This window comes from Cololabis saira, chromosome 3, assembly GCF_033807715.1.
Source record: "Cololabis saira isolate AMF1-May2022 chromosome 3, fColSai1.1, whole genome shotgun sequence".
Taxonomy (NCBI): domain Eukaryota; kingdom Metazoa; phylum Chordata; class Actinopteri; order Beloniformes; family Belonidae; genus Cololabis; species Cololabis saira.
In genome coordinates this window covers 7,104,923-7,128,372 of record NC_084589.1, presented here as the reverse complement: position 1 = coordinate 7,128,372, position 23,450 = coordinate 7,104,923, and the positions used below count along the sequence as shown (strand labels likewise).

General features: G+C 44.6%; 3 protein-coding genes across 5 annotated transcripts in view; 1 reads left to right on the top strand and 2 right to left on the bottom strand.

Moving 5' to 3' along the window:
* Positions 1–2,780, bottom strand: part of LOC133424974 (NACHT, LRR and PYD domains-containing protein 3-like) — a 35,594-nt gene extending 32,814 nt beyond the window's left edge. For both annotated transcript variants that reach the window (XM_061715599.1, XM_061715607.1), the window contains exon 1: positions 2,683–2,780. The gene's annotated coding sequence lies outside the window, so the exon portion shown is untranslated. The remainder of the gene's footprint in view (positions 1–2,682) is intronic.
* Positions 2,781–11,692: 8,912 nt separating this feature from the next.
* On the bottom strand, positions 11,693–15,933 carry LOC133424257 (uncharacterized). The gene is made up of 2 exons (XM_061714753.1): positions 14,758–15,933; positions 11,693–14,669 (listed from the first exon to the last, which is right to left on the bottom strand). Exons 1-2 carry the CDS (start codon positions 15,931–15,933, stop codon positions 12,465–12,467), a joined length of 3,381 nt encoding a protein of 1,126 aa, XP_061570737.1. The 3' UTR covers positions 11,693–12,464.
* Positions 15,934–20,433: 4,500 nt separating this feature from the next.
* The window catches only part of LOC133424963 (WD repeat-containing protein 26-like), a 28,562-nt gene continuing 25,545 nt past the window's right edge, over positions 20,434–23,450 (top strand). For both annotated transcript variants that reach the window (XR_009770926.1, XM_061715584.1), the window contains exon 1: positions 20,434–20,534. The gene's annotated coding sequence lies outside the window, so the exon portion shown is untranslated. The remainder of the gene's footprint in view (positions 20,535–23,450) is intronic.

Genomic DNA, 23,450 nt, shown 5'->3' with positions numbered 1-23,450 from the left:
ACACACACATTCTAGATTTATATGTTTATATGGTGGAATTGTTTGTAATAAAGCAGCCCCTTTACTGTATGGATGAATCCTGAGCTCCTGTTATTTTTATTTTTAAATCCGAGATAAGTCCACAACCTCACTTGATCTGACTGTGTACAGTCATGTCTGACTATAGATTTCACCCTTAATATCATTCAGTATCACACAGGCTTGAATGACATTGAAGAGAGAGAGAAACAGAGAGATGGGGAGTGAGGAGTGAGTTTGCGCGCAGTTAATACACGCTTCTGAAACACGGTATTTGCTCCACTATTTTTGCGTGTGGCAAATAGCCCTGGCCTTTGTGAATAAGACGGTTTTTGCAATGAGGCTTATTTGCATAGAAAGGGGGCAATTTTACGCCGAATGTATGAATATTACCTAATTTACATGCATGCAAATGGCACCGGCGCACCATGACACTATTTGCTTGGCAGCGCAGTTTGTGATGCAATTCGCCTTTTGCGGGTGCTTTGTGAATTAGACGCTCTCTTTTTGTCTCATTTGCACCGGTTTAGCGGCCGCAAAAGCCGCGCAATCCTTTTGTGGATTTGGCCCTATGTGTAATAAACATTTCAGTGCAGGAGCTGCTCTAACAAACTGACCTTGTCCTCCAGTCCTTGTCCTTGTCCAGTCCTTGTCCTCCTTGGTGACAGATCTTTTTATTCCAGCTGAAATAATATTATGACGTGTTATGAGTGTATATTACCACCGTTTGATGAATGGGATTCATCTTCACATAATATAATAGCTTTAAACCACATAACGTTAAGTAAATAATTCAAAACAAGCAACAACATCAGACAGCCTCATTTGCAAATTAATTACTAACCTTGTGTTGTGGATGGTGCCATCACAGACACTCGCTTAGCTGTGATTTCCGTCTTCGGCATCTTCGCCCTCTTCCACACACACTCGACATCGGTGCGGGACACATTTTTTTCTGTCCAGATCAGCAGAGCTGCCATATGGTGGCACTTGTCTCGGCCGATTGGGTACTGACTGCTGTATTTTACTGCCTGTCCCTCAACATGAACCTGACGTTACATTGAAAACATTTCAACTCTCTCACCCTAACACATCTTAGCCTAACAATACTTCTGTTGCTAGCCGGGGGCTGGCACATCATTATATTTCAACTTGCTTAACTTCACTAACACTCCAAAACATAGCTGATATAGGGACCTATAACGTTACTGACATATTAAGTTTTTCATCTTCGTTTACATCAAAAGTTGTAGCAGTCCTATCCGTTTTTTAGCATAACGTTATCATCTTTAGATGTCAACTAACTAGATAGCTTACGGCTAATTTATAACTCACCTCAACCTCGTAAACTCTCTTTTTCTGTGATGCCTGGAGGCTACCCTTAATGAAACGTAATGAAAATACGGTACAAATCGTGTCCCGTATTAGTTCAATACTGGACGCAACATTTTTTTCTCAAATAAAGGACAATTCCGTATTTTACGGGACGGGTGGCAACCCTATCTGGTACCTCAGTGAAGAAAGAAGTGATTGTAAACAAGTTCACCGGGTCCGTCATTGTTGTTCGTTTTGTTTATCTGTCAGAGCGTCAGGACCAGGTGTTGTATCGAGATCAGTTCCCCCGTCGAGATGTGTTTCCCCCTGGTCCCGCCCCCGTCCGAAATGGCCCGAACGGTCGTGCCAAAAAGTGTTTAAAATGGTCAAATATGATGATATCAGCCTGTAAATCACAGGACTTATCTGTGGTGGTGAAAGAAGTCAGCAGTATGAATTTGAAAGATGTGTGAGCCTCCCTTCATGATAAACAGAGGGGGAACGCATTCTGACAGCAGTATTTCACGCTGTCAGATAATCACAAGAGTGATGCAGTATTTCCTATAATACTGTAACTCAAGTGAGGAAGTTCCCTCCTCTCCGAGGAATGTGAAACACAAACAGTTGATCCCAGAACCGTTCAGATTAAGACTAATTTAGCATCACAGATAAACACGGAAATAAAATAAAAAACTTACTTTTTAGCTTTTTAACATGTTTTTACTGTTTTTAAATCATTTTAACACCTTATGACCTCTTTCTTGTGACTGATCTTTTTAATCATATCAGCATTTCTATGAGTTTTTTTTAAATCCTTTTAAGCATTTTTATGATATTACAGACCATGAACTGATTGTCATTTTAAACATTTTAAAATGTTAACAAATCATTTGTATTATACGTTTTACTTGTCACACACTGTTTTTAAGTTGTAGCAGATGAGAATATAACACTTTTAACTTGTCACACTTGGCTCTATTTTTTACTTTTTGTTTCTTTTGTATCCTTCAAATGTTGGAAAGGGCCCCAAAGTAGTCAGCCTGTTCTCCACCAAGCCAGTCCACCAGGACTAACATGATCTAAGTAGCTGGAACAAGTGTGAAACAACAATGAGGTGAATCTGTGAATATAGTTTTTACTGCAGAAACTTGAAAATCTTGTCACTGTAAAAGTAACAACATGCCGAATCCAGTGCAAACAAGTAGTACATGTGAGATGAGGTGTGATGATTGACTGGAGAGAATTGTCTTCAGACACAATCAAAGATCTAAGTCAGCAATGAATATTTTCTCCAACCATGGCAGAGCAGAAACAAACAAGAAGGTTCCTGCAGACAAAGTTCAAACTTACAGTTTCTTCAAACAGTCCAAAGAGTTGAATATGAAGATTCTGCAGTCTGAACAAAACCCACTGAGACGCAACGGAACTGATCCTGGAATGAGTCAGAGCTGCAACCGTGGAGGAGGAAGAGAAAGTATATATAGGAGGAGGAGGAGGAGGAGGAGGAGGAGGAGGAGGAGGAGGAGGAGGAGGAGGAGGGACAGATAGAAGGAGGAGGGTCAGGCAGGAGGACGAAGAGTAATAAATAACCTGGCTGAATTTAAAAAATGAAGGTGACAATTTATATTGAAGGTTGTTAATGAATTCCAACTAAATTATTGAGTAAATAAACAGAGATTTTTTTAGGTGTATTAATTTATTTGGGGTCACCATTGTTTGGTTCACCACAGAATAAGTCCCATGATTTACTGGCTCCTGTGTGTTTCTACCAACAATGGCCGGGTTTCCCAGATCAGTTAAGTAGTTCTTAACAGCGAAAGACTTCTTTCAAACCTTCTTAAGGAGCCTGTGAAAGAAAATCGCGTTTCCCAGAGTCGCTCTTAGCTTAAGTATCTCTTTCATTAAGAAGGAAATGAAAGATGCTGCTGACCCAGTCTTTACAACCATCTTAGTGAACAAAGACTCACAAATCCAGCCGCGTCAGGCAAAACAATATTACACCAAGCAATGAGATATTAAAACAATGCACCCCGCACAAGTTTTGATCTATTTTATACTTTAGATTTATATTGTTTAGCATTTATCGGTGACAGCAAAGGGGGGAAAAAAAAGAAAAATAAGGAATAACAAGTGTGTTCCTGTATATACTTTATGCATTACGCACAAATAAAACGATCATCATGAATATCATTTATTTGATGATTTGGCTGCTATACAGCATGTTCTCGCTGCAAATCAACCGCGTCGCCGTGCGCGAAGCAGAACTGTTTATATGAACGCATTCGTGCGTCAGCACTTCAATCCCCTGGACGTGCTGTCGGACCGGGCTGTCCAGGCAGCCGTGACACCGATCCTCCTGCGCCGCGCCCGAGCGCATCTATGTGATGACAGGGAAGCAGCAGCTGATCAACGGGATCCTTTGATGAATCGTTCATTACAGTCTCAAATACAATCAATGGTGTCGGTTTATATTAAAGAATCTTTTTGCCCAGAAGAAAAAAGAGCGAAGACAACGACCCATAACTATTTTCTTCTCTTGAAAAAACCCACCTGCGGGATGCAGCAGCATCAGAAGAGCAGGAATACGTGCGAGGCGGGGATGATCTCTGCAATCTGAAGCCCTCTATAATTGTAAAAAGAATTTCACTTATCACGGGTTCTTTTTGGAACATAACCCCCTGCGAAAAACCAAAAACCACTATTATGGGTGTAATATGAGAGGACAGTTGTGAGTTTTGGAAGGGGAGAAGAAGGGGGGGGGGGTTTGGTTGGTGGGTTGATAGTTCAGAGAGGAGAGGTGAGGGGGGGTTTTTTTGGAGCGGTTTTTAGGATTTGGGGTTCGGGTTAGAGTTTGTTTGTGTAGCTTAAGATTAGGGTTAAGGTTAGGGTTTAGTTTAAGTTTAGGGTTTTGCTTTAAGGTTAATGTTGAAATTAGGATTTGGGTTAGGGTTAAGGTTAGGGTTTTGGGTTAGGGTTAGGGTTATGGTTTGGGTTAGGTTTAAGTTTATGGTTGGGGTTGGGGCCAGGGTTAGGGTTAGGGTTAGGGTTAGGGTTAGGGTTTTGGGTTAGGGTTAGGGTTATGGTTTGGGTTAGGTTTAAGTTTATGGTTGGGGTTGGGGCCAGGGTTAGGGTTAGGGTTAGGGTTAGGTGGCTGAAATGTTTATAAGATGAATGTGATGAGATCCGAAGATCTCTTGTGGCTGAAATGTTTATAAGGTGAATGTGCTGAGATCCGAAGATCTCTTGTGGCTGAAATGTTTTATAAGATGAATGTAATGAGATCCGAAGATCTCTTGTGGCTGAAATGTTTTATAAGATGAATGTAATGAGATCCGAAGATCTCTTGTGGCTGAAATGTTTATAAGATGAATGTACTGAGATCCGAAGATCTCTTGTGGCTGAAATGTTTTATAAGATGAATGTAATGAGATCCGAAGATCTCTTGTGGCTGAAATGTTTTATAAGATGAATGTACTGAGATCCGAAGATCTCTTGTGGCTGAAATGTTTTATAAGATGAATGTAATGAGATCCGAAGATCTCTTGTGGCTGAAATGTTTTATAAGATGAATGTAATGAGATCCGAAGATCTCTTGTGGCTGAAATGTTTTATAAGATGAATGTACTGAGATCCGAAGATCTCTTGTGGCTGAAATGTTTTATAAGATGAATGTAATGAGATCCGAAGATCTCTTGTGGCTGAAATGTTTTATAAGATGAATGTATCGGAGGTATGGAGCCCCCTTGTGGATGAACTGTGTGTATTCGTGTTAGTGATTCTGTAGTTATTCAGATAATTAAAATACTTTAAGGCATAAGTCAAGTTGTTCAGAATTTAAGGTAGATCTGAATTAAATGAGAGGATGACCCTGTTGGTTTGGAGGTCGGTTTTAGGTGTATTATTCCTAGTTTAGGATAGCCTTCATTATTATCCCTCCTGGAGGCCCGGGAGGAGATAGTAATTATTGGTACCTAATATGAATTTCTGGACTTTCGTCAGTGGTATCTAGCGGATCAACAGGCGTTTCGGCCGTGGGAATACCAGACGCCCTCCGCGCTAGTGGCCCCCTTGGGTTGATCGAGTCCAAGGTCGTCCAGTGCCCAATTAATATTTTTTGGTTTTTCGAAGGATCTTATATTTACTCAGGGTACAGTGAAATATTTATGAACATTTATTGTAAACACTGTCACCGTCGGTTATTTTTATATTCATCGTTTTGTTTTCTATTTTCATGTATTTTTTGTTTAAAAAGTTTTGGTATTTTAGGAATTGTTACCTTTTTTGTAGTCCCATAATATTAGTTTTGGAAGAAGATTGAGGTATTCCCTAGTGAGAGTTACTTTGTTCACTTACCTTGAAAGATGTCTGTGTCGGCTGTGAAGTCGGTGTTTCTCTGGTTCGTGGGGTTGGCTGTTCTTCTGGAGGCTTGGAGGAGGAGGTCCGTGGTCCATGAGGTTGGTCGTTCTTCTGGAGGCTTGGAGGAGGAGGAGGCCTGGTCCGTGGTCCGTGTGGCTGGCCGTTTTTCTGGAGGCTTGGAGGAGGAGGTCCGTGGTCCATGGGGCTGGTCGTTCTTCTGGAGGCTTGGCGGAGGAGGAAAATTTGCTCATAGCTCTCAAAAGAGCTTTTGATTTTTTCTGGAGTGGCTGCCCTGGAGGTTCTTGGGATCTTCAGCAGGAAATCTTCAAGTCTTGTAATCTTCTGGTGTATTTGAGGTTTTATTCTCCGTTATCCCCGCGGGGTCCCGGTTCTTATCTTATTACAGATAATTGTCTATTTAATAGTTTTATTTTGTGTGTTAGAGTTCTTTTTTCGACATGTTTCTCTTTGGTTAGATCTTTTGCTTTAGATTTTTATTTTATTTCCCATTTATGTCACTTGTCCTTTTGATTATGTGTGTTAAAGTTGGTGTGTGGAACACTTATGTTTTATTCGTGTCTGCAGTGGCTGTGATTGGCGGGCTGTGAGCCGTGGGCGGGGTCTTGTGGTTTGTATGCAAATTGTGGCTGAGATTTTCCCCGGAGGTTTTTTAGCAACCATGAGAGAAAGGTGTAGTCATAAAGATGGGCTGGCCCCTTCAGGCTGGTCTTGGGCATGTCCTTGACAGCTTGTACGGTTAATTCCTGTACTTTTGTGAAAATAAGGGGAGATGGCTTCAGCCCCAATAAAACGAAGCTCTGTCAAAGAAAAAATATCTGGGTTTGTACATCGTTAGGGGGTTTTTTATTTTGGTTAATAATTTTAGAAATTGAGGTTTGGTTAATTTTAGATTTTTGAAGTAAATTGGGTTCCGGTATTGTTTTAAGTGAATTAATAAATTGAGTTTTCTAAGGTCTTTTTCGTTATTTTAGCAGTAACTGAGGTTGAAATACAGTTTACATTGGATAAATGCATAACAGTTTTAGACAGTAACTCAAGATAAAATGCCCTTTAAAAATGGATAAGTAACAACGAATTTTAAGGTATATTAAAATTTTATAAAGGATAAACTAAGTTAAGTCTTAGCTTTCAGTAAAAAGGAGATTTAAGGTGTATTTAGATTTTACAAGTAACAGTGGCTATGATTGGCGGGCTGTGAGCCGTGGGCGGGGTCTTGTGGTTTGTTTTGGTTTGTATGCAAATTGTGGCTGAGATTTTTACCCGGAGGTTTTTAAGCAACCATGAGAGAAAGGTGTAGTCGTAAAGATGGCCTGGCCCCTTCAGGCTGCTCTTGGGCATGTCATTGACAGCTTTGTACTGGTAAATTCCTGTACTATTGTGAAAATAAGGGGAGATGGCTTCAGCCCCAAACAAAGCGAAGCTCTGTCAAAGAAAAAAATATCTGGGTTTGTACCTTGTTTGGGGTTTTTTTATTTTGGTTAATAATTTTAGAAATTCAGGTTTGGTTAATTTTAGATTTTTAAAGTAAATTTGGTTCCGGTATTTGTTTTAAGTGAATTAATAAATCGAGTTTTATAAGGTCTTGTTCGTTACTTTAACATTAACTAAGGTTAAAATACCATTTACCTTGGATAATGAATACATTAAATCCAGATAAAATGTAGTTTAGAATTGGATAAGGTCATTTCCGTTTTTAGCAGTAACTCATCTGAAATATAGTTTAAGGTGGCTCAGTAAAATCCAGTGTTATAGAAGGTCATTTTCATTTTGAGCCCTAAATAAATTAAGATATAGTTTACAGTGGATAAGTGGACACGAATTTTTGGAAGTTAAATTTCGTTTTAGTAAATCCAGATAAAATGTAGTTTAAAATTTGATAAGTCAAAAAATGGGTTTTTTTAAAGTTAATTTCCGTTTTTTTAACAGTAAATTAAGTTATAATGTACTTTAAAGTGGTTGAGTAAAAACGAGATTTAAAAAAAATTTTTAATCCAGTTAGGTCGTAGTTTCCAGTGAAAATGAGGTTTAAGGTATATTAATTTTTTCAAAGTAAGTTCAGTTAAGTTATAGTTTTCATTGAAAAGTAGGTTTATCAGGTACTTTTATATTTTCTTGAAATAAACACCGTTAAAACGATTTTGTAAGGTTCGTGAGTAGGGTTGGTAAGGTTTCATCAAGTTCTCTAACAGGTTTGGATTGGTGGGTGATATTTATTTGTTTTATTTCTTTATTTTTTTATCCCAAGATGGGGGAGAGGTGGTTTGGGTGGTAGAGAGGGTGGGTGAGAGAGAAGAGAAAAAGTGTTGAAGAGAAGGAGTTAGGAGTAGTTTAGGAGGGAGAGGTCTCTCATCTGTAGAGCTAGTGTATGTTGTAGTAGGTATGTTTGTGTTGTTGTCTGGGTGCAAGTACGATTGTGGGGCCGGAGAGCTCGGTCGGACAGAGGAACTGGCTGGGTTAGGGTTTGTGTTCAACGGCTCCCTGCGGGAAACCAATACGCTACTGCCTCCTAACGCTCGTAGGCGTTACCAGAGTTCGCAGAAGGTAGTGTTGCACTCTCACATCGTACATCCAGTTGAGATCCGTATGCACTAAAGTACTTTTGTCAGTAGCGTATGGTGCGAGACCTCTGAATAGTTTCAGAGTTTTGATGTGAGATGTGCTGTATGGTGAATCAAGGTCACTGGGTACCCCTTATGCGTGCAGTCGGATTGTGGAGGATCCGGTGTCTTCGTCTGTGGCTAGTGGGTGTAATATGAGAGGACAGTTGTGAGTTTTGGAAGGGGAGAAGAAGGGGGGGGGGGTTTGGTTGGTGGGTTGATAGTTCAGAGAGGAGAGGTGAGGGGGGGTTTTTTTGGAGCGGTTTTTAGGATTTGGGGTTCGGGTTAGAGTTTGTTTGTGTAGCTTAAGATTAGGGTTAAGGTTAGGGTTTAGTTTAAGTTTAGGGTTTTGCTTTAAGGTTAATGTTGAAATTAGGATTTGGGTTAGGGTTAAGGTTAGGGTTTTGGGTTAGGGTTTGTGTTCAACGGCTCCCTGCGGGAAACCAATACGCTACTGCCTCCTAACGCTCGTAGGCGTTACCAGAGTTCGCAGAAGGTAGTGTTGCACTCTCACATCGTACATCCAGTTGAGATCCGTATGCACTAAAGTACTTTTGTCAGTAGCGTATGGTGCGAGACCTCTGAATAGTTTCAGAGTTTTGATGTGAGATGTGCTGTATGGTGAATCAAGGTCACTGGGTACCCCTTATGCGTGCAGTCGGATTGTGGAGGATCCGGTGTCTTCGTCTGTGGCTAGTGGGTGTAATATGAGAGGACAGTTGTGAGTTTTGGAAGGGGAGAAGAAGGGGGGGGGGGTTTGGTTGGTGGGTTGATAGTTCAGAGAGGAGAGGTGAGGGGGGGTTTTTTTGGAGCGGTTTTTAGGATTTGGGGTTCGGGTTAGAGTTTGTTTGTGTAGCTTAAGATTAGGGTTAAGGTTAGGGTTTAGTTTAAGTTTAGGGTTTTGCTTTAAGGTTAATGTTGAAATTAGGATTTGGGTTAGGGTTAAGGTTAGGGTTTTGGGTTAGGGTTAGGGTTATGGTTTGGGTTAGGTTTAAGTTTATGGTTGGGGTTGGGGCCAGGGTTAGGGTTAGGGTTAGGGTTAGGGTTAGGGTTAGGGTTTTGGGTTAGGGTTAGGGTTATGGTTTGGGTTAGGTTTAAGTTTATGGTTGGGGTTGGGGCCAGGGTTAGGGTTAGGGTTAGGGTTAGGGTTAGGTGGCTGAAATGTTTATAAGATGAATGTGATGAGATCCGAAGATCTCTTGTGGCTGAAATGTTTATAAGGTGAATGTGCTGAGATCCGAAGATCTCTTGTGGCTGAAATGTTTTATAAGATGAATGTAATGAGATCCGAAGATCTCTTGTGGCTGAAATGTTTTATAAGATGAATGTAATGAGATCCGAAGATCTCTTGTGGCTGAAATGTTTATAAGATGAATGTACTGAGATCCGAAGATCTCTTGTGGCTGAAATGTTTTATAAGATGAATGTAATGAGATCCGAAGATCTCTTGTGGCTGAAATGTTTTATAAGATGAATGTACTGAGATCCGAAGATCTCTTGTGGCTGAAATGTTTTATAAGATGAATGTAATGAGATCCGAAGATCTCTTGTGGCTGAAATGTTTTATAAGATGAATGTAATGAGATCCGAAGATCTCTTGTGGCTGAAATGTTTTATAAGATGAATGTACTGAGATCCGAAGATCTCTTGTGGCTGAAATGTTTTATAAGATGAATGTAATGAGATCCGAAGATCTCTTGTGGCTGAAATGTTTTATAAGATGAATGTATCGGAGGTATGGAGCCCCCTTGTGGATGAACTGTGTGTATTCGTGTTAGTGATTCTGTAGTTATTCAGATAATTAAAATACTTTAAGGCATAAGTCAAGTTGTTCAGAATTTAAGGTAGATCTGAATTAAATGAGAGGATGACCCTGTTGGTTTGGAGGTCGGTTTTAGGTGTATTATTCCTAGTTTAGGATAGCCTTCATTATTATCCCTCCTGGAGGCCCGGGAGGAGATAGTAATTATTGGTACCTAATATGAATTTCTGGACTTTCGTCAGTGGTATCTAGCGGATCAACAGGCGTTTCGGCCGTGGGAATACCAGACGCCCTCCGCGCTAGTGGCCCCCTAGATCCCACAGATCCCACCAGAAAGTTTAGCTGTGGTAGGATGGCCACCAATGATGACGTTCAAAACTCAGCCATGAAGCATTTACTGTATATATTGCTACGACTGAGTATCATCACTGCAGACACTGATAATAACTTGTAGCGATCATACTTGATTTAATAAACTCGTTGGGGCACCACCTTTGATTACAAAGGAAAAATAAATTGTATTTATCAATCTCTCATCTGAATGTAGGTTCTAATCTGGATTGGTCTGAGTACATCAAATAAACAACACAACGGATCAATTCAAGGAAAATGTATTACAAGCTCAAATAAACAAACGGATAAATGCACAATACAGGACTGTCTCAGAAAATTAGAATATTGTGATAAAGTTCTTTATTTTCTGTAATGCAATTAAAAAAACAAAAATGTCATACATTCTGGATTCATTACAAATCAACTGAAATATTGCAAGCCTTTTATTATTGTAATATTGCTGATTATGGTTTACAGTTTAAGATTAAGATTAAGAAATATTTTTTTTGAGATAGGATATTTGAGTGTTCTTAATTTGTAATGAATCCAGAATGTATGACATTTTTGTTTTTTTAATTGCATTACAGACAATCACAATATTCTAATTTTCTGAGACAGTCCTGTATACAAAAAGGACTAAAATAAATCTGCTAAACAAAAGTTGATGATTAACGTAAGTTACGGATGTAACTATGGTTCTGTGAATTCCTGGATGACTGCCAGTGGCAGTAAACAGAGTGGATATGTCTCCTCGCGCTCCGCGCAGGTCGAGATTTAATAACAACAGTGTCACGTGAGTGACGTGTAGGCTACCTGTGCGTCTATAAATACCGCCCGGTAGACTACATCCGGCCTCCCAGAATCTTCTCGCAGGAAGTTCGGAGTGACCGGTGTGACTGGCAGTCATCCAGGAATTCACAGAACCATAGTTACATCCGTAACTTACGTTCTGTTTCATTCCTTCCAGACTGCCAGTGGCAGTAAACAGAGTGGATGACTCATACCAGCACTGTCACGAGGAACAACACCCACCTAGTGGTCAGCCGTAGAAGCCAAAGGCAGAACGGCCGAAGCCAGCGTGGACCCAGAGGCCACGTTAAGGCGATAGAACCTGGAGAAGGTGCACGGCACCGTCCAGGATGCCGCTGCACAGATCTCAGACAACGGTACCCCTCTCATTGCCGCCCAGGAAGTGGCCACACCCCTGGTGGAATGACAGACAACGCCTGAAGGGGCAGGTCTACCTGCCACGTCATAAGCCTGTCTGATTGCTTCAACAATCCAGTGGGAGAGACGTTGCTTCGACAGGGCACGGCCCTTGTGCGCCCCCCTGTAGCACACAAACAATTGCTCAGAGCGTCGAAAGCTCTGTGTTGCCTGAAGGTAGAGCCGCAACGCCCGGACTGGGCACAGCAAATTAGCCCGCTCCTCCAGCCGGGACTCAAACGGGGGAGGATGGTATGCTGCCAACTCTATGGCCTGATTGGCATGGTCAGGGGGTAACACCTTTGGCAGGAAAGCGACATTTGGCCACAGGGTCACTCCTGAGCTGTCTGCCTTCCACCGAAGGCACGTAGGACTGACTGAAAGGGCGTGGAGCTCGCTCACACGCTTGGCAGACGTAACAGCCAACAGAAAGGCGGTCTTCCATGACGTCGTCCTCAAGGACCCCCCTGCCATAGGCTCAAAGGGGGCCTCGCCCAAGGCCTGCAGGACCAGCGGCAGGTCCCATGCTGCTGCACGCTGCACTCTGGGGGGGCGCAGTCTCCTGGCACCCCGCAGAAACTGTGCCACCCAGTAATGCGCACCAACTGGTCTACCATCGATGTGGCCATGGTGGACAGAAATAGCCGCTACGTGCACCTTCAAGGTCGAGGCCGCCCGGCCCGCCTCAAACAGATACTGCAGGTACCGCAGTACAATTTGTAACGGACAGGAGATCGGGTCAAAACCCCCGTCCCTGCACCAGGAGGAGAAAGCGGCCCAGCAATGCGAATACACCCTTCTTGTGGAAGGAGCTCTAGCATTCTGCAAGGTCTCACATACCGAGGGCTCAAGGTGCGTCAAGAATGACCCTTCCCTCTCAACGGCCAGGCCCAGAGTTGAAGGAGGCTCGGAGAGGGATGCCATACCTCCCCGCCCAGCTGGGACAGGAGGTCCGACCGTACTGGGAGCTGCCAAGGCTCCCCGTCCAACAGGCTGAGGAGCGTGGAGAACCAAATCCTCGAGGGCCACTTGGGCGCCACCAGGAGGACCCTGTGACCCGATAATCTCACCCTGTGAAGCGTGGGCATCACCAGGGGAATCGGAGGGAACGCATAAAGGAGGCCTCTCGGCCAAGTGTTGGCGAGAGCGTCCATCCCGAGCGGGGCACTGGTCTCTGCCAAGGAGAACCACAGTGGACAATGAGTCGTACACTCCGAGGCGAACAGATCCACACGGGCTTCCCCGTATCGATCCCAAATCATTCGCACCACCTGGGGGTGCAACCGCCAGTCCCCTGGGGGCAGCTGCCGGCGTGAGAGGGAATCCGCCACCACGTTGGCTCTGCCAGGGAGGTGCATTGCCCTCAAGGAGGCCAATTGAGGATGAGCCCACATCCACAACCTCCGGGCCTCGTTCAGGGAGTCCAGCGACCTGGTTCCCCCCTGGTGGTTGACATGAAACACTGTCGAAGTGTTGTCTGTCCGGACGAGGACATGCTTGCCCCTGAGAAAGGGCAAGAAGTGCCTCAGCGCCAAGTAGACAGTCCGGAGTTCTAGGACATTGATGTGCCGTCCCCGCCACAGAGGGCCCCAAACCCCCTGGACTGACCTCTTCTGCCATACCGCACCCCAACCCTGAGGTGAGGCATCTGTTGTCACCACCTCTCGCCTCGAAGGGACTGAGCCGAGAGGAACACCGTGCAATAGAAAGGTGCTGTCCCGCCACCGGTGGAGATGAATAAGGCACTGGTGGGTAACCTTGACCTTGACCCACCTGTGAAGGCGAGGGTCCATCTGGAGGCTGTTGAACCACATCTGCAGGGGGCGCAGGTGCAGCAGCCCCAGAGGTGTCACAGCTGAGGCCGCCGACAGCATCCCCAGCAGTCGGAGCCATGCGTGGACGGGCAACCTCATCCCGAGGCGGAAGGACCGTAGCAGGTCCTGAATCCGCCGTGCCCGCTCTGCAGTAAGGCGTGCCTGCATTGACACGGAATCGAGGGACAGGCCGATGAAGGTGGTCTGCTGCGTAGGACGCAACAAGCTCTTCTCCCAATTTACCGACATGCCCAGAGCCTCGATATGTGTGAGGACCCTGGATGTCATCAGCTCCGCCTCCTGGAGCGAGGGGGCGCATATAAGCCAGTCGTCCAGATATGGGAGAATCTTTACTCCCGACAGGCATAGCGATGTCAAGGCCGCCCTCATGCATCTGGTGAAGATGCGAGGAGCCAGGGACAGGCCGAAAGGCAGGACGGTGAACTGGTAGGCGTGGCCTTGAAAGGCAAAACTGAGAAACCGTCTGTGATCTGGGTGTATTGGGACGTGAAAGTAGGCGTCCTTGAGGTCTATGGAGGTGAACCACTCCCCTGGAGTGACAGATTGAAGGACGTCGCGTGTACGCAGCATCCGAAATGGGAGGACCTTCAGGTACTGGTTCAGACCCCGAAGGTCCAGCACAGGCCGAAGAGAAGTGTCTTTCTTCGGAATGAGGAAGTATGTTGAGTAAAACCCACTGCTCTGTGTATGTGGGTGAACTCTTGTGATGGCCTTTTTGTCCAAGAGTTTGGCTATCTCCTGTGACAAACACAGGGCCCTCCCGCGGTCTCTGACCGAGGTTTCCCTGACCCCGGAGGGTGGTGGGGGCCGGCGGCGGAACTGCAACCTGTAGCCCTGGGACAGTGTTCTCAAAACCCATACATCCGGAGAATGGGCTGCCCAATAGGCCAGGTGCTGATGTGAAAACCTGCCCACCGCCGGCCCGAGGCCTTCATAGAGTGCCTCGAGGATTATTTGGGGGTTTGGGGGGACACTGGTGTTGCCCCTGCACCCGCTGAGACCGGCGAGGTGGAGGGTGTGCGCCCCTGGGCTGACGCCCACCACCCCCAGCAACCCGGCTGTGCTGCCAGGGCTGCGGAGGGGGGCTCGGGGGATGTGAGCGGCGCAGGTCTTGTGCGCCCCGTCTCCTGGAGTGCTGAGCTGGGGGTCCCATGCTCGCACTCCGACGACCCCAGGCCTCTGATGCCTGTCCCGACTGCTTCCTGCGCTCCAACGCCTGTTCTGCCTCTGGCCCAAACAACTGGCCCGGCACTACCGGAAGCTTCCGTAGCGTCTGCCTGCAATCATCAGACATGGGTGCCTGCGCCAGCCACACCTGACGCCGCGTCACCACCAGGGTGGACATCAGGCGGCCAAGCTCTCTGGTCATCAGCCCGAAGGCTTGGAGCGCAGCGTCGTTAGTGTCACCCAACTCCCCGCCCTCATGCTCCGACTGCAACATCTGGGACTGGGCGAGGAGGAGCACGGAGAGGGAGTTCCCAATGCGAGCCATGCGGCCTGCCGCATCATAAGCCGTCGAGAGAAGGCTATCCGTTACCCGGCACTGAGGCCTAGGACAGCGGGCCTTATCTTTGAGCGCCTCATCTGGTGAAAGGACCAGTGAGGCGATACACGGGTCCACGGGAGGCATGTGAACCAGGCCATGTTGCTCCGCCTGGCGCATGGAGGCCAAAGTCCTCGCATCCTTGCCATGGTAGGCAAACGCCTTTGGATCTGCCCAGCAGCGCCGCAGCTCCTGCAAAAAAGCAGGCGAGGGCGGGACATCAAAGGGCGGGGCTACAGGAGTCCGGCGAAAGAATGGGTTGCTCGCCGGTTGGGCAGCGGGCGCATCATCCAGCCCGACCTTAGCCAGGGCCGCACGTAGTGTTGCCTGCAAAGGGCAGGGGCCCTCTCCCAGCTCAGTGCTCCCAGAGCTCCTGAGGGATGTCTCCGAGCCAGCCTCTGCCTGTATGCTAGCTGGGTCAACCACCAGACACGGCAGCTCAGGGGAGGGATACTCGCCAGAGCTAAACACACTGTCACGGCCTTGAAACATGGAGTTTGAAGCCCTGGTAGACATAGCATCGTCTCCACAATCTGACTCCCAGGGGACCGCCAGAGGTGGGGAGGGCAGAGCCCGCTCCCTCACTAAGGCCTTAAGCTGCTCCAGTTCAGCCCGTAAATCCTCCATCTCACTGCGTGAGGGAGCATCCTTCGCCTTCTTCTGCGTAGGGCCACTGCGCTCGTCATGGGGCCCCGCTCTGCGCTTGTCCCGGTGCTTTTTGCGGGAACCTGCACTGACATGAGCGGGCCCAGAGGGTGCGAGGTCGCTCCTAAAGAGGAGGCCTTCCACCTGACGCAGCCGGTCCTCTCTCACCGAGAGCGGCAAAATGCTGCAGTTGATGCAGGGGTCGGAGAGGGCCTCCCTCAGGTGCCCCACCCCCAGACACTGGGGGCACAATTCATGGCCATCCTCTACCAACAGTAGAGTGCCACATGATGTACAAGCCATCATCGCTTCCTCCAAAAAATAAAAAGGGTCAAGTTAGGAAATCTGGGCGAGAACCGAGACTCGATCAGAACATCTAACAGACTCCTCACACCACTGTTCTTAATCCAAACAATTCAGTGTGGAGCCAGGCAATCCAAGCGAGAACTGTGGCCGCCACAGAACGCGTCCGGAACCTCTGGACTAGCTTTTTTTTTTTTTTTTTTTTAAATATATATTTTTTTAAATTTATATATATATATATATATATATATATTTTTTTTTTTTTAAAGCTTAAGTAAAAAATACTCACCAAGCCAGGCTAGGAACCAACAGACGAGAGCAGTGGGCGGACCACTGAACGCGGCTGGGACATCTAGCATGTGGAGGAATCAGCTCAGCACAAACAATTCAAGACCGTTTGTGTGGCTGGGGAGCGAGCCAGCCCGACACACGGGCGCTCGGATCCTCCCGATGGAGAAAGGGAGAGGTAAGATGGCTTGACAGCCACAGCCTTAGAGGGCACAACGTGCGCTCCGACCAAGAGTCACAGGCAGGCTGTCAAACACCACCAACCAGAGTTGAGCTTACCTCCCCGAACCTGCAGAAAATATAGATCCGAAACACGGATCTACGGAGCGATTAACCAGCGATGTACGTCAGGTTAACAGCGAGAAGATTCAAGAGGCCGGATGTAGTCTACCGGGCGGTATTTATAGACGCACAGGTAGCCTACACGTCACTCACGTGACACTGTTGTTATTAAATCTCGACCTGCGCGGAGCGCGAGGAGACATATCCACTCTGTTTACTGCCACTGGCAGTCTGGAAGGAATGAAACAGAACTGATGTGAGAGACACCAAATCACGCCAGATGAGCTGCCGTACCGAGCCGTAGACTGGTTGAGCCGAAGGGGAATTTTGCCAAGTAGATGAACAGCCGGCCTCGGTGGGATGCTCCGGGGCCGATGTCGGCTCCTCCGGGATGTTGTGATCGTTCTGCCAGCAGGTCGACTGCACTCTGGTTCGTCTCGGCTGTGGGGGCGGACGACCCACAGGAAGAAAAGCTTGTCCCTGACGTGTCTGGCTGGGGATGGACCCATGAAATTGAAAAGGGTTTGAAAGTGAGGGTGGTAATGGCGGTAAAGAAGACCCTCGATGAGCTCTTTGAATATTTGAGTCCACCTTGGACTCACCAGTGGCCTCGAAGAAAAAACGGGGTGATAACAAAGATATTTGGTGTCAGATCACCCACAATAGTTTGTCCTCAAGTTATCTATGACAAGGACTCCAGCAGGGTAACAGCTCTATAACATAAAACTTTCAATATAGACCAGCAGTGCAGCATGCTAAACCAAGTATCCTAATCAAACTAGTTGAGTGATTGACCAGGTATACCTGTGATATTGTGATATTTTCATCCTGACGTTATTTGTAACTATAGTTACAAATAACGTGAGGATGAAAATATCACAATGTTGTATAATGTCAGCACGTGACTTCTACCATTATCTGAAAAGTTCTGAAAGAAAAAATTATGAATCATTTTGACATATAATACTTAGTTTGGTGACACTGACTGAAAAATAAATTATTATGAAAAATATATGATTAGTGTCCAACATTTTAAAATGTCGCTCTATGCGCACCGTTTGACTGATCTGAATGACACTCCCGGGAATGAATGAGCTCACGATGAACAGTGAGTGTGGGGAGTTTTACGTCCTCGCACCTTCTTTAATCGGGCCCGAAAAATTAATAAATAAACAATCTTTTTTTTTTTTTAAACTTTATTTAGCACAAAGAATGTAAAGCTCTAGGCAGGGTGAAAAAGGTATAAAATTAGGAAATAATTACAGAAACAATGGTGAAGATAACAGATTCACACAAGAAACAAAAACAAACAAAAAGAACAAGGACAGTAAGGTGCAATAAAATCAAAAGAGCAAGGACTGAGTTATGGATGAGTGCAGTTTCTTGGCAACCCTATTTATATTATCAATCTTTTTCATAGATTTAAAGTAGTTGGTAAAAAAAATTAAAAATATAGTAAAGGAGGGAGTATTTCCACTTACAAGTGTGAATATGATATTTACCCAAAATAATCACCAGGTTGATAATGTTTGAATATTTAGGATCCAAGTTATCCATATAATAAATAACATCATTGTAAGCAAAAACAGGAATTTCCTCAATTTTTAAAGATAACCAATTATGAATGTCAGACCAAAAGGACTTTGTAAAAGAGCAATTGAAAAAAAGATGTTCAATGGTTTCGGCTATTTTAAAGTGGGTTTCCTTGACTTTAGAGGAAATTGGTAATGATACGTAAAAAGAGAAGGAAATAAATACTTTTTTTTATGAAAATACTTGAATTTAACAAACAAACAAGGCACATTGAATCTGCCATGGAGCAAGCACATTAGAAAAGGCGTGTACTGACTGGACAAATTAATGAAATAGGAAATAGAAAATAAGGAACAAAAAAGAACTTAAATTAAATTAAATAAATACATTTTCTATACATCATAAATTTTATGACAAAATAATGACAAATAAAATAAATAAATGTAGCTTAAAAGAAAACAGAAAAGAAATTTGCAGTTATAATTTCCTTCTGGTAGGGTTATACAACATTTCAATCAGAATCTATTAATTTATAACACTGAATGTAATCCAGCAGTTTGTTCGCAGATTTGAAGTTCATATACTTGAAGGATTTATAGTACAACTTAAATGTGTTATAAAAGGCATTAAAGATAGGTGGGGTTTTCATGAATTTTGATTTGTGAATGTAGAATTTGGCCATTATGAGAATAGTGTTAGTCGGCAAATGATCTTGTCTCTTTTCCATCACTACTCCATACATGTTACCTACATGTGATTTGAGTTCAACAGATACATTCTTTTGTCTAAACCATTCTTCCACTTGGTTCCAGAATCTTTGGGAGAGGCTGCAAGGGGAGAAAATATGTTCCGTGGTTTCAGTTTCAGAGTTGCAAAATGAGCATACATTACTATCAATATTGAATCTTAATCTAAGGACTTCCTGAGAAGGATAGATATCATTAATTAGTTTAAAATGTAATTCTTTAGCTTTGGGTGGTAAAGGATAACATAAGAATTATGTTTTTAACTGTAGTACTTTGTCAGGATCCATATCTCTGAAATCAAGTATTTATCTGTTTTGGGTATAAGTCATTTGTCAAATTCTGTCTGATTAAAAGGTTGTTGCATTTTTTGTCAAGGAATAGTATAGTATATCACCAATAAATAGGTCTGGTAAAGTTAACAATGGCATGGTGTTTTAAATAACCTCTTTCACAAAGAGTAAGAATGCTTTTGGAATAGCATTAATGAGGCAGCAGAATTGCTTAGGGTGACAGAAAAAATCTAATTTAGCACAAAATTATTATTATTATTATTATTATTATACGATAACAGTTGTCCATCCATATCTAGAATGTCAACCACTGACCAGATATTTCTATCCATCCACTCTTTATAATACAGAGATTTATTTCTATGTAGAATGTATCTGTTGTTCCAAAGTGGCGATAGGTTTGGGGTGAAGTTGTGTTTGTAAAGCATTTGACAGTAAAACAGAACTTGCTTGTGAAAGCTGGATAGCTTACTTCTTAATGTCATAATCGCATTTCAGAAGAAAATGTAATCCTTTAACAGAATTAAATATCTTAACTGGAAAAATATGCCATAAGCTATCAGGGTGTTTTAAGTAGGATTTGAGCCAATTCAACTCTATGGTTCTTCAAACAATCAAAATCGATGACTTTTAAACCACACATCATTATAGTTTTGGACCAGGACAGATTTTTTTAAATAATGTGTTCTATTATTTCATTTGGTTCACAGATTTTATAAAACATAAGTCTAAAGCTAATGAGTATGAAAGGTGTAGAATTCGGGATATGCTTTCAACTTTACTAAGGTAAGTGGAAATAAATGTTTAAATCTTTAACCCCAGCAAACGCTGCCGCCTGGCGGTGACGTCATGACGTCATGACGTCCGTTACGTTTGTAAGAGCTACGTCGGTGTGAGAACAACAACAACAACCGACAGCAGCTCCAGCGGCTCTGACAGCCATTATAACCCCCCAGAAAACCCCGCTCAGGCGGACCCGAGCCAAGACATGCGCCCGCCGCGGCGGCTGTGAGCTCCGCGGCCCCGTCCTCGCTGACCGACAGCAGCTCGTCGGCGGCGAGAGCCCCGCGGAAGCCCCTGCGGAAGGTCCGCGGAAACCCCGCGGAAGCCCCGCGGAAGGTCCGCGGAAACCCCTGCACCTGCCCCGCGGAAACCCCGCGGTCCGGGGGGTCTCTGGGTCGGTCCACGGGGACATGCAGGCTAACGGCAGGGGGCCGGAGCAGGAGGAGGGGGGGCTGTCCTACCGGAACGGGGCTCGGGACGCGGGGGTCCCCCGCTCCAATGGACTCCCGTCCGCGGCTCCTGTCTGCGAGGCTGACAGCAGCGGAGGAGGGGGAGGAGGAGGAGGAGGGGGAGGAGGAGGGGGCACGTCAGAAGCCAAGAAGAAGAAACGTCCGTCTCCATGTGACCATGATGACGTCATCAGACTCATCGGACAGCACCTGCACGACCTGGGGCTGAAGTAAGTGACCACGTGACTCTGACAGGTGGGGGGGGTCAGACCTGCTGGGACCTCACAAACATACCCCAATGCAAGATCCCCGTCTGATCAATCTAAGTGTCAATCTAAGGCCACGCTTACACATAGCCGGGTATTTACAAAAACAGAAATTTCCCCCTCTACGTTTTGAAAAATACCATCATTTATACAAGATCGTTTTCAAAATCTCTTCATTTACACGAACCCGCATAAATAGCTGTTAAGGTGCTATAAGCAGCCAAACCTACAGGGGGCAGTGTAACGAGAAGCATAAAGTCATGCTAGCCGATCAGAATCCTGGAAAAAAACATCAACAAATGACACGTGTAACTTCCAGTTAAAGGAGCTTGAGGCAGGATTGATGCAGGATTTATGATAAAAATTTGTAAACGTTTTAAGTTTTCTAGTAATAATGTCAGATGAAGCGTTCCAAACCAAAACCAATGAGCCCTCTAGCGTATCTGTCCGTTGCCTTGAACAGGCTGTGTGCTGCAAAATGTGCTGAGATTCCGGGCCGGAATTTCCGGGCCGGAATTTCCCGCGCTGTCCTGCGGATGTGACGTCACATGACGTTAATCTCTCGTCGTGAGGTGTTAATCTCTCGTCCTTACCCCACGTATACTGCACGAGGCACGACCAACGGTTGGGTCGAAATCCGGCCCGATCCAAAAAATAGTCGCACAAGTGGAAAATCGGTTCAAAACGAGCCGACAATCGCACAGTGTCTGCCCGGCTTAAGGGTGCTTTCACGCCTGTCCTGTTTGGAGCAGTTGTTACGAAACTTAACTATGGTTCTGTGTTAAACCAACGCAGATCCTACACCGTTGCCATGACGCCGTTGTGAACTCTTCGGACTTCTCCGTCACTCCATTTCGCCGCGGTGCAATACCCCCCGCGAGCACTAGGGGGTTGCGTTATTTTCCTGAATGGTTTATCGTTGTTTTATTTTTATTTTTTATTTTTATTTACGGACTTCCTCAATGAGTCGCTCCTCGACTTGGTCCATGTTGATAATGTTCTGTCCGTGTACAACAACAAGATGTTTAAAAATGGTGGGGATGGTGCAGTCTGGAACCGGAAATGCGTTGCTACCAAGCAAATCAATCACAGCCCGCGTCAGGCTACGGCGTAGGCTACAGAGAGCCTCCCCCGTAGCCGCGTACCCTACGGCGTAGGCTCTGCGTTGATTTAACGCAGAACCATAAACCAGGCTTAAAAATTGGTTCATTTGGTATATCTGAACACAGCAATCGCACTCGGATTCGGGACAAAACAAGCGAGCCGAGATCCTAGGAGAGGTGGTCTCGGCTCGCTTCCATTCCAGACCTGGAGCGGTTCGTTTGCAGTGAGAACATAATCCACACAGCAACCCACACAACTCACTCATAACACTCGCTTACGATGCTCCATAGTTGTTGTTTTTCCCAGGGTACAGAAGAGGAAACTCCTTCTGTGTTCATTTCTGACCAATGAGAGAACAGTTGGTTTGCGCATGGCATTTGTTAACAGCTTTGAACCGCTACAGACGGTTGGTTGCCTTGTGATCACAAGCGAAAAACGTAACAACTGTATCTATTTAGCCCCTGAATCGGAACAAAACAAAGGCCACAGGTGTGAAAGCACCCTTAGAACTAACAATTAGTCCGTATTAATGTGCATGCTTGTATACGGTGGGACAAAACCGGAGCCCCTGGAGAAAACCTGGAAAATAACCCAATTCTACTTTAAAGGTTGTGGTTAATAGTTGCTAAAGGTATTTGGTGCCAAAATATGAAAGTCTGATTTCACCTTGAATTAATAATTACAAACTGCTGCAGAAAACCTTAACAATACAGAGCAGTTATTATCATGGATTGAACTTAATATAATACGGAGGTTGTTCTTATTGGAAAAAAAACAGTTACACATGCCATTCCCACCGCCCAATACCATTTACCTGAAACACAATGGCTTACTCTGTTCAGGTATCTGTGGAACGTTGACGTCTCCACCAAAGTCTCGATGGCTAGCATGAGTTCCCTATCATTCTCTGGACTATCTATAAGAAGCATTTCTAGTACACCGTAAACATTTCCAAGCCTTTTAACCAGATACGGCAAAAGTGTTGCTTCCACATCTTCTAATATTTCCAACGGAATGTGAAAGGTGACATGTGGCCATAAGTTATTAAATATACTTTCAACTACTTCTGTTTTCTCTCTTAGTGTGATCTCTATATTAGTTTTAGTCATAACTAAATGAAGCAATTTTCTTATCAGTAATTCTAAGGCTAGTCTCTCAACTTCTTCCTCCATGTTGGCTGATCTTGTCTCGCTGTGTTGATCAGCTGTTAGTTATTTATTGTTCTTAAGAAAATCTACTGATCTTCTGCCTGTGAGGCTTCCAACGTACTGATGTTGGAAGACTGTAACTGGTTGTCTTAAGAATGATATGATGTAATAAAGCAAGGGGCGGGGCTAAGCAAACCAGAAGCTCCTGCCTATGATGTCATATTGGAACCAGTGATGTCATCTATGATGTCATATTGGAACCAGTGATGTCTTCAGTTAACTCCTCCTCTTTTTTGGTGTTGCACAGGGAAATGATAGCTATGTTCATTATTATTCATCTCTTTTCGACATGTGGTGAAACCTTTCCTTAAAAGGATCTTCTATCTATGAATAATTTGGACCACTCCCCCTTTGTCTTGATCTTGACGCTGAAATGTGTCTAAGATTAGCTTAAAGGTAAGCTATTATGGCATCTAATCTATTTTAAACAGGCCTTGAATATCTTAAAAACGAGCTTTTGATTGTTTTTGCTAAATAAATTAGAAATCCAGCCTCTGGGCCATGTCTTTATCTTCCCATTCTCTAACCTCATTATCTATGAGGGATTCTGAGTGTGCAGGGCTATGAT

Bases quoted from the DNA above. Each gene is read 5' to 3' on its own strand.
- LOC133424257 (XM_061714753.1), bottom strand. From the start codon at position 15,933: ATGGCTTGTACATCATGTGGCACTCTACTGTTGGTAGAGGATGGCCAT. The intron at 14,670-14,757 runs GTGTGGCTGGCG...TGTTTGGGCCAG, and splicing joins TGGTGGTGACGCGGCGTCAG to AGGCAGAACAGGCGTTGGAG.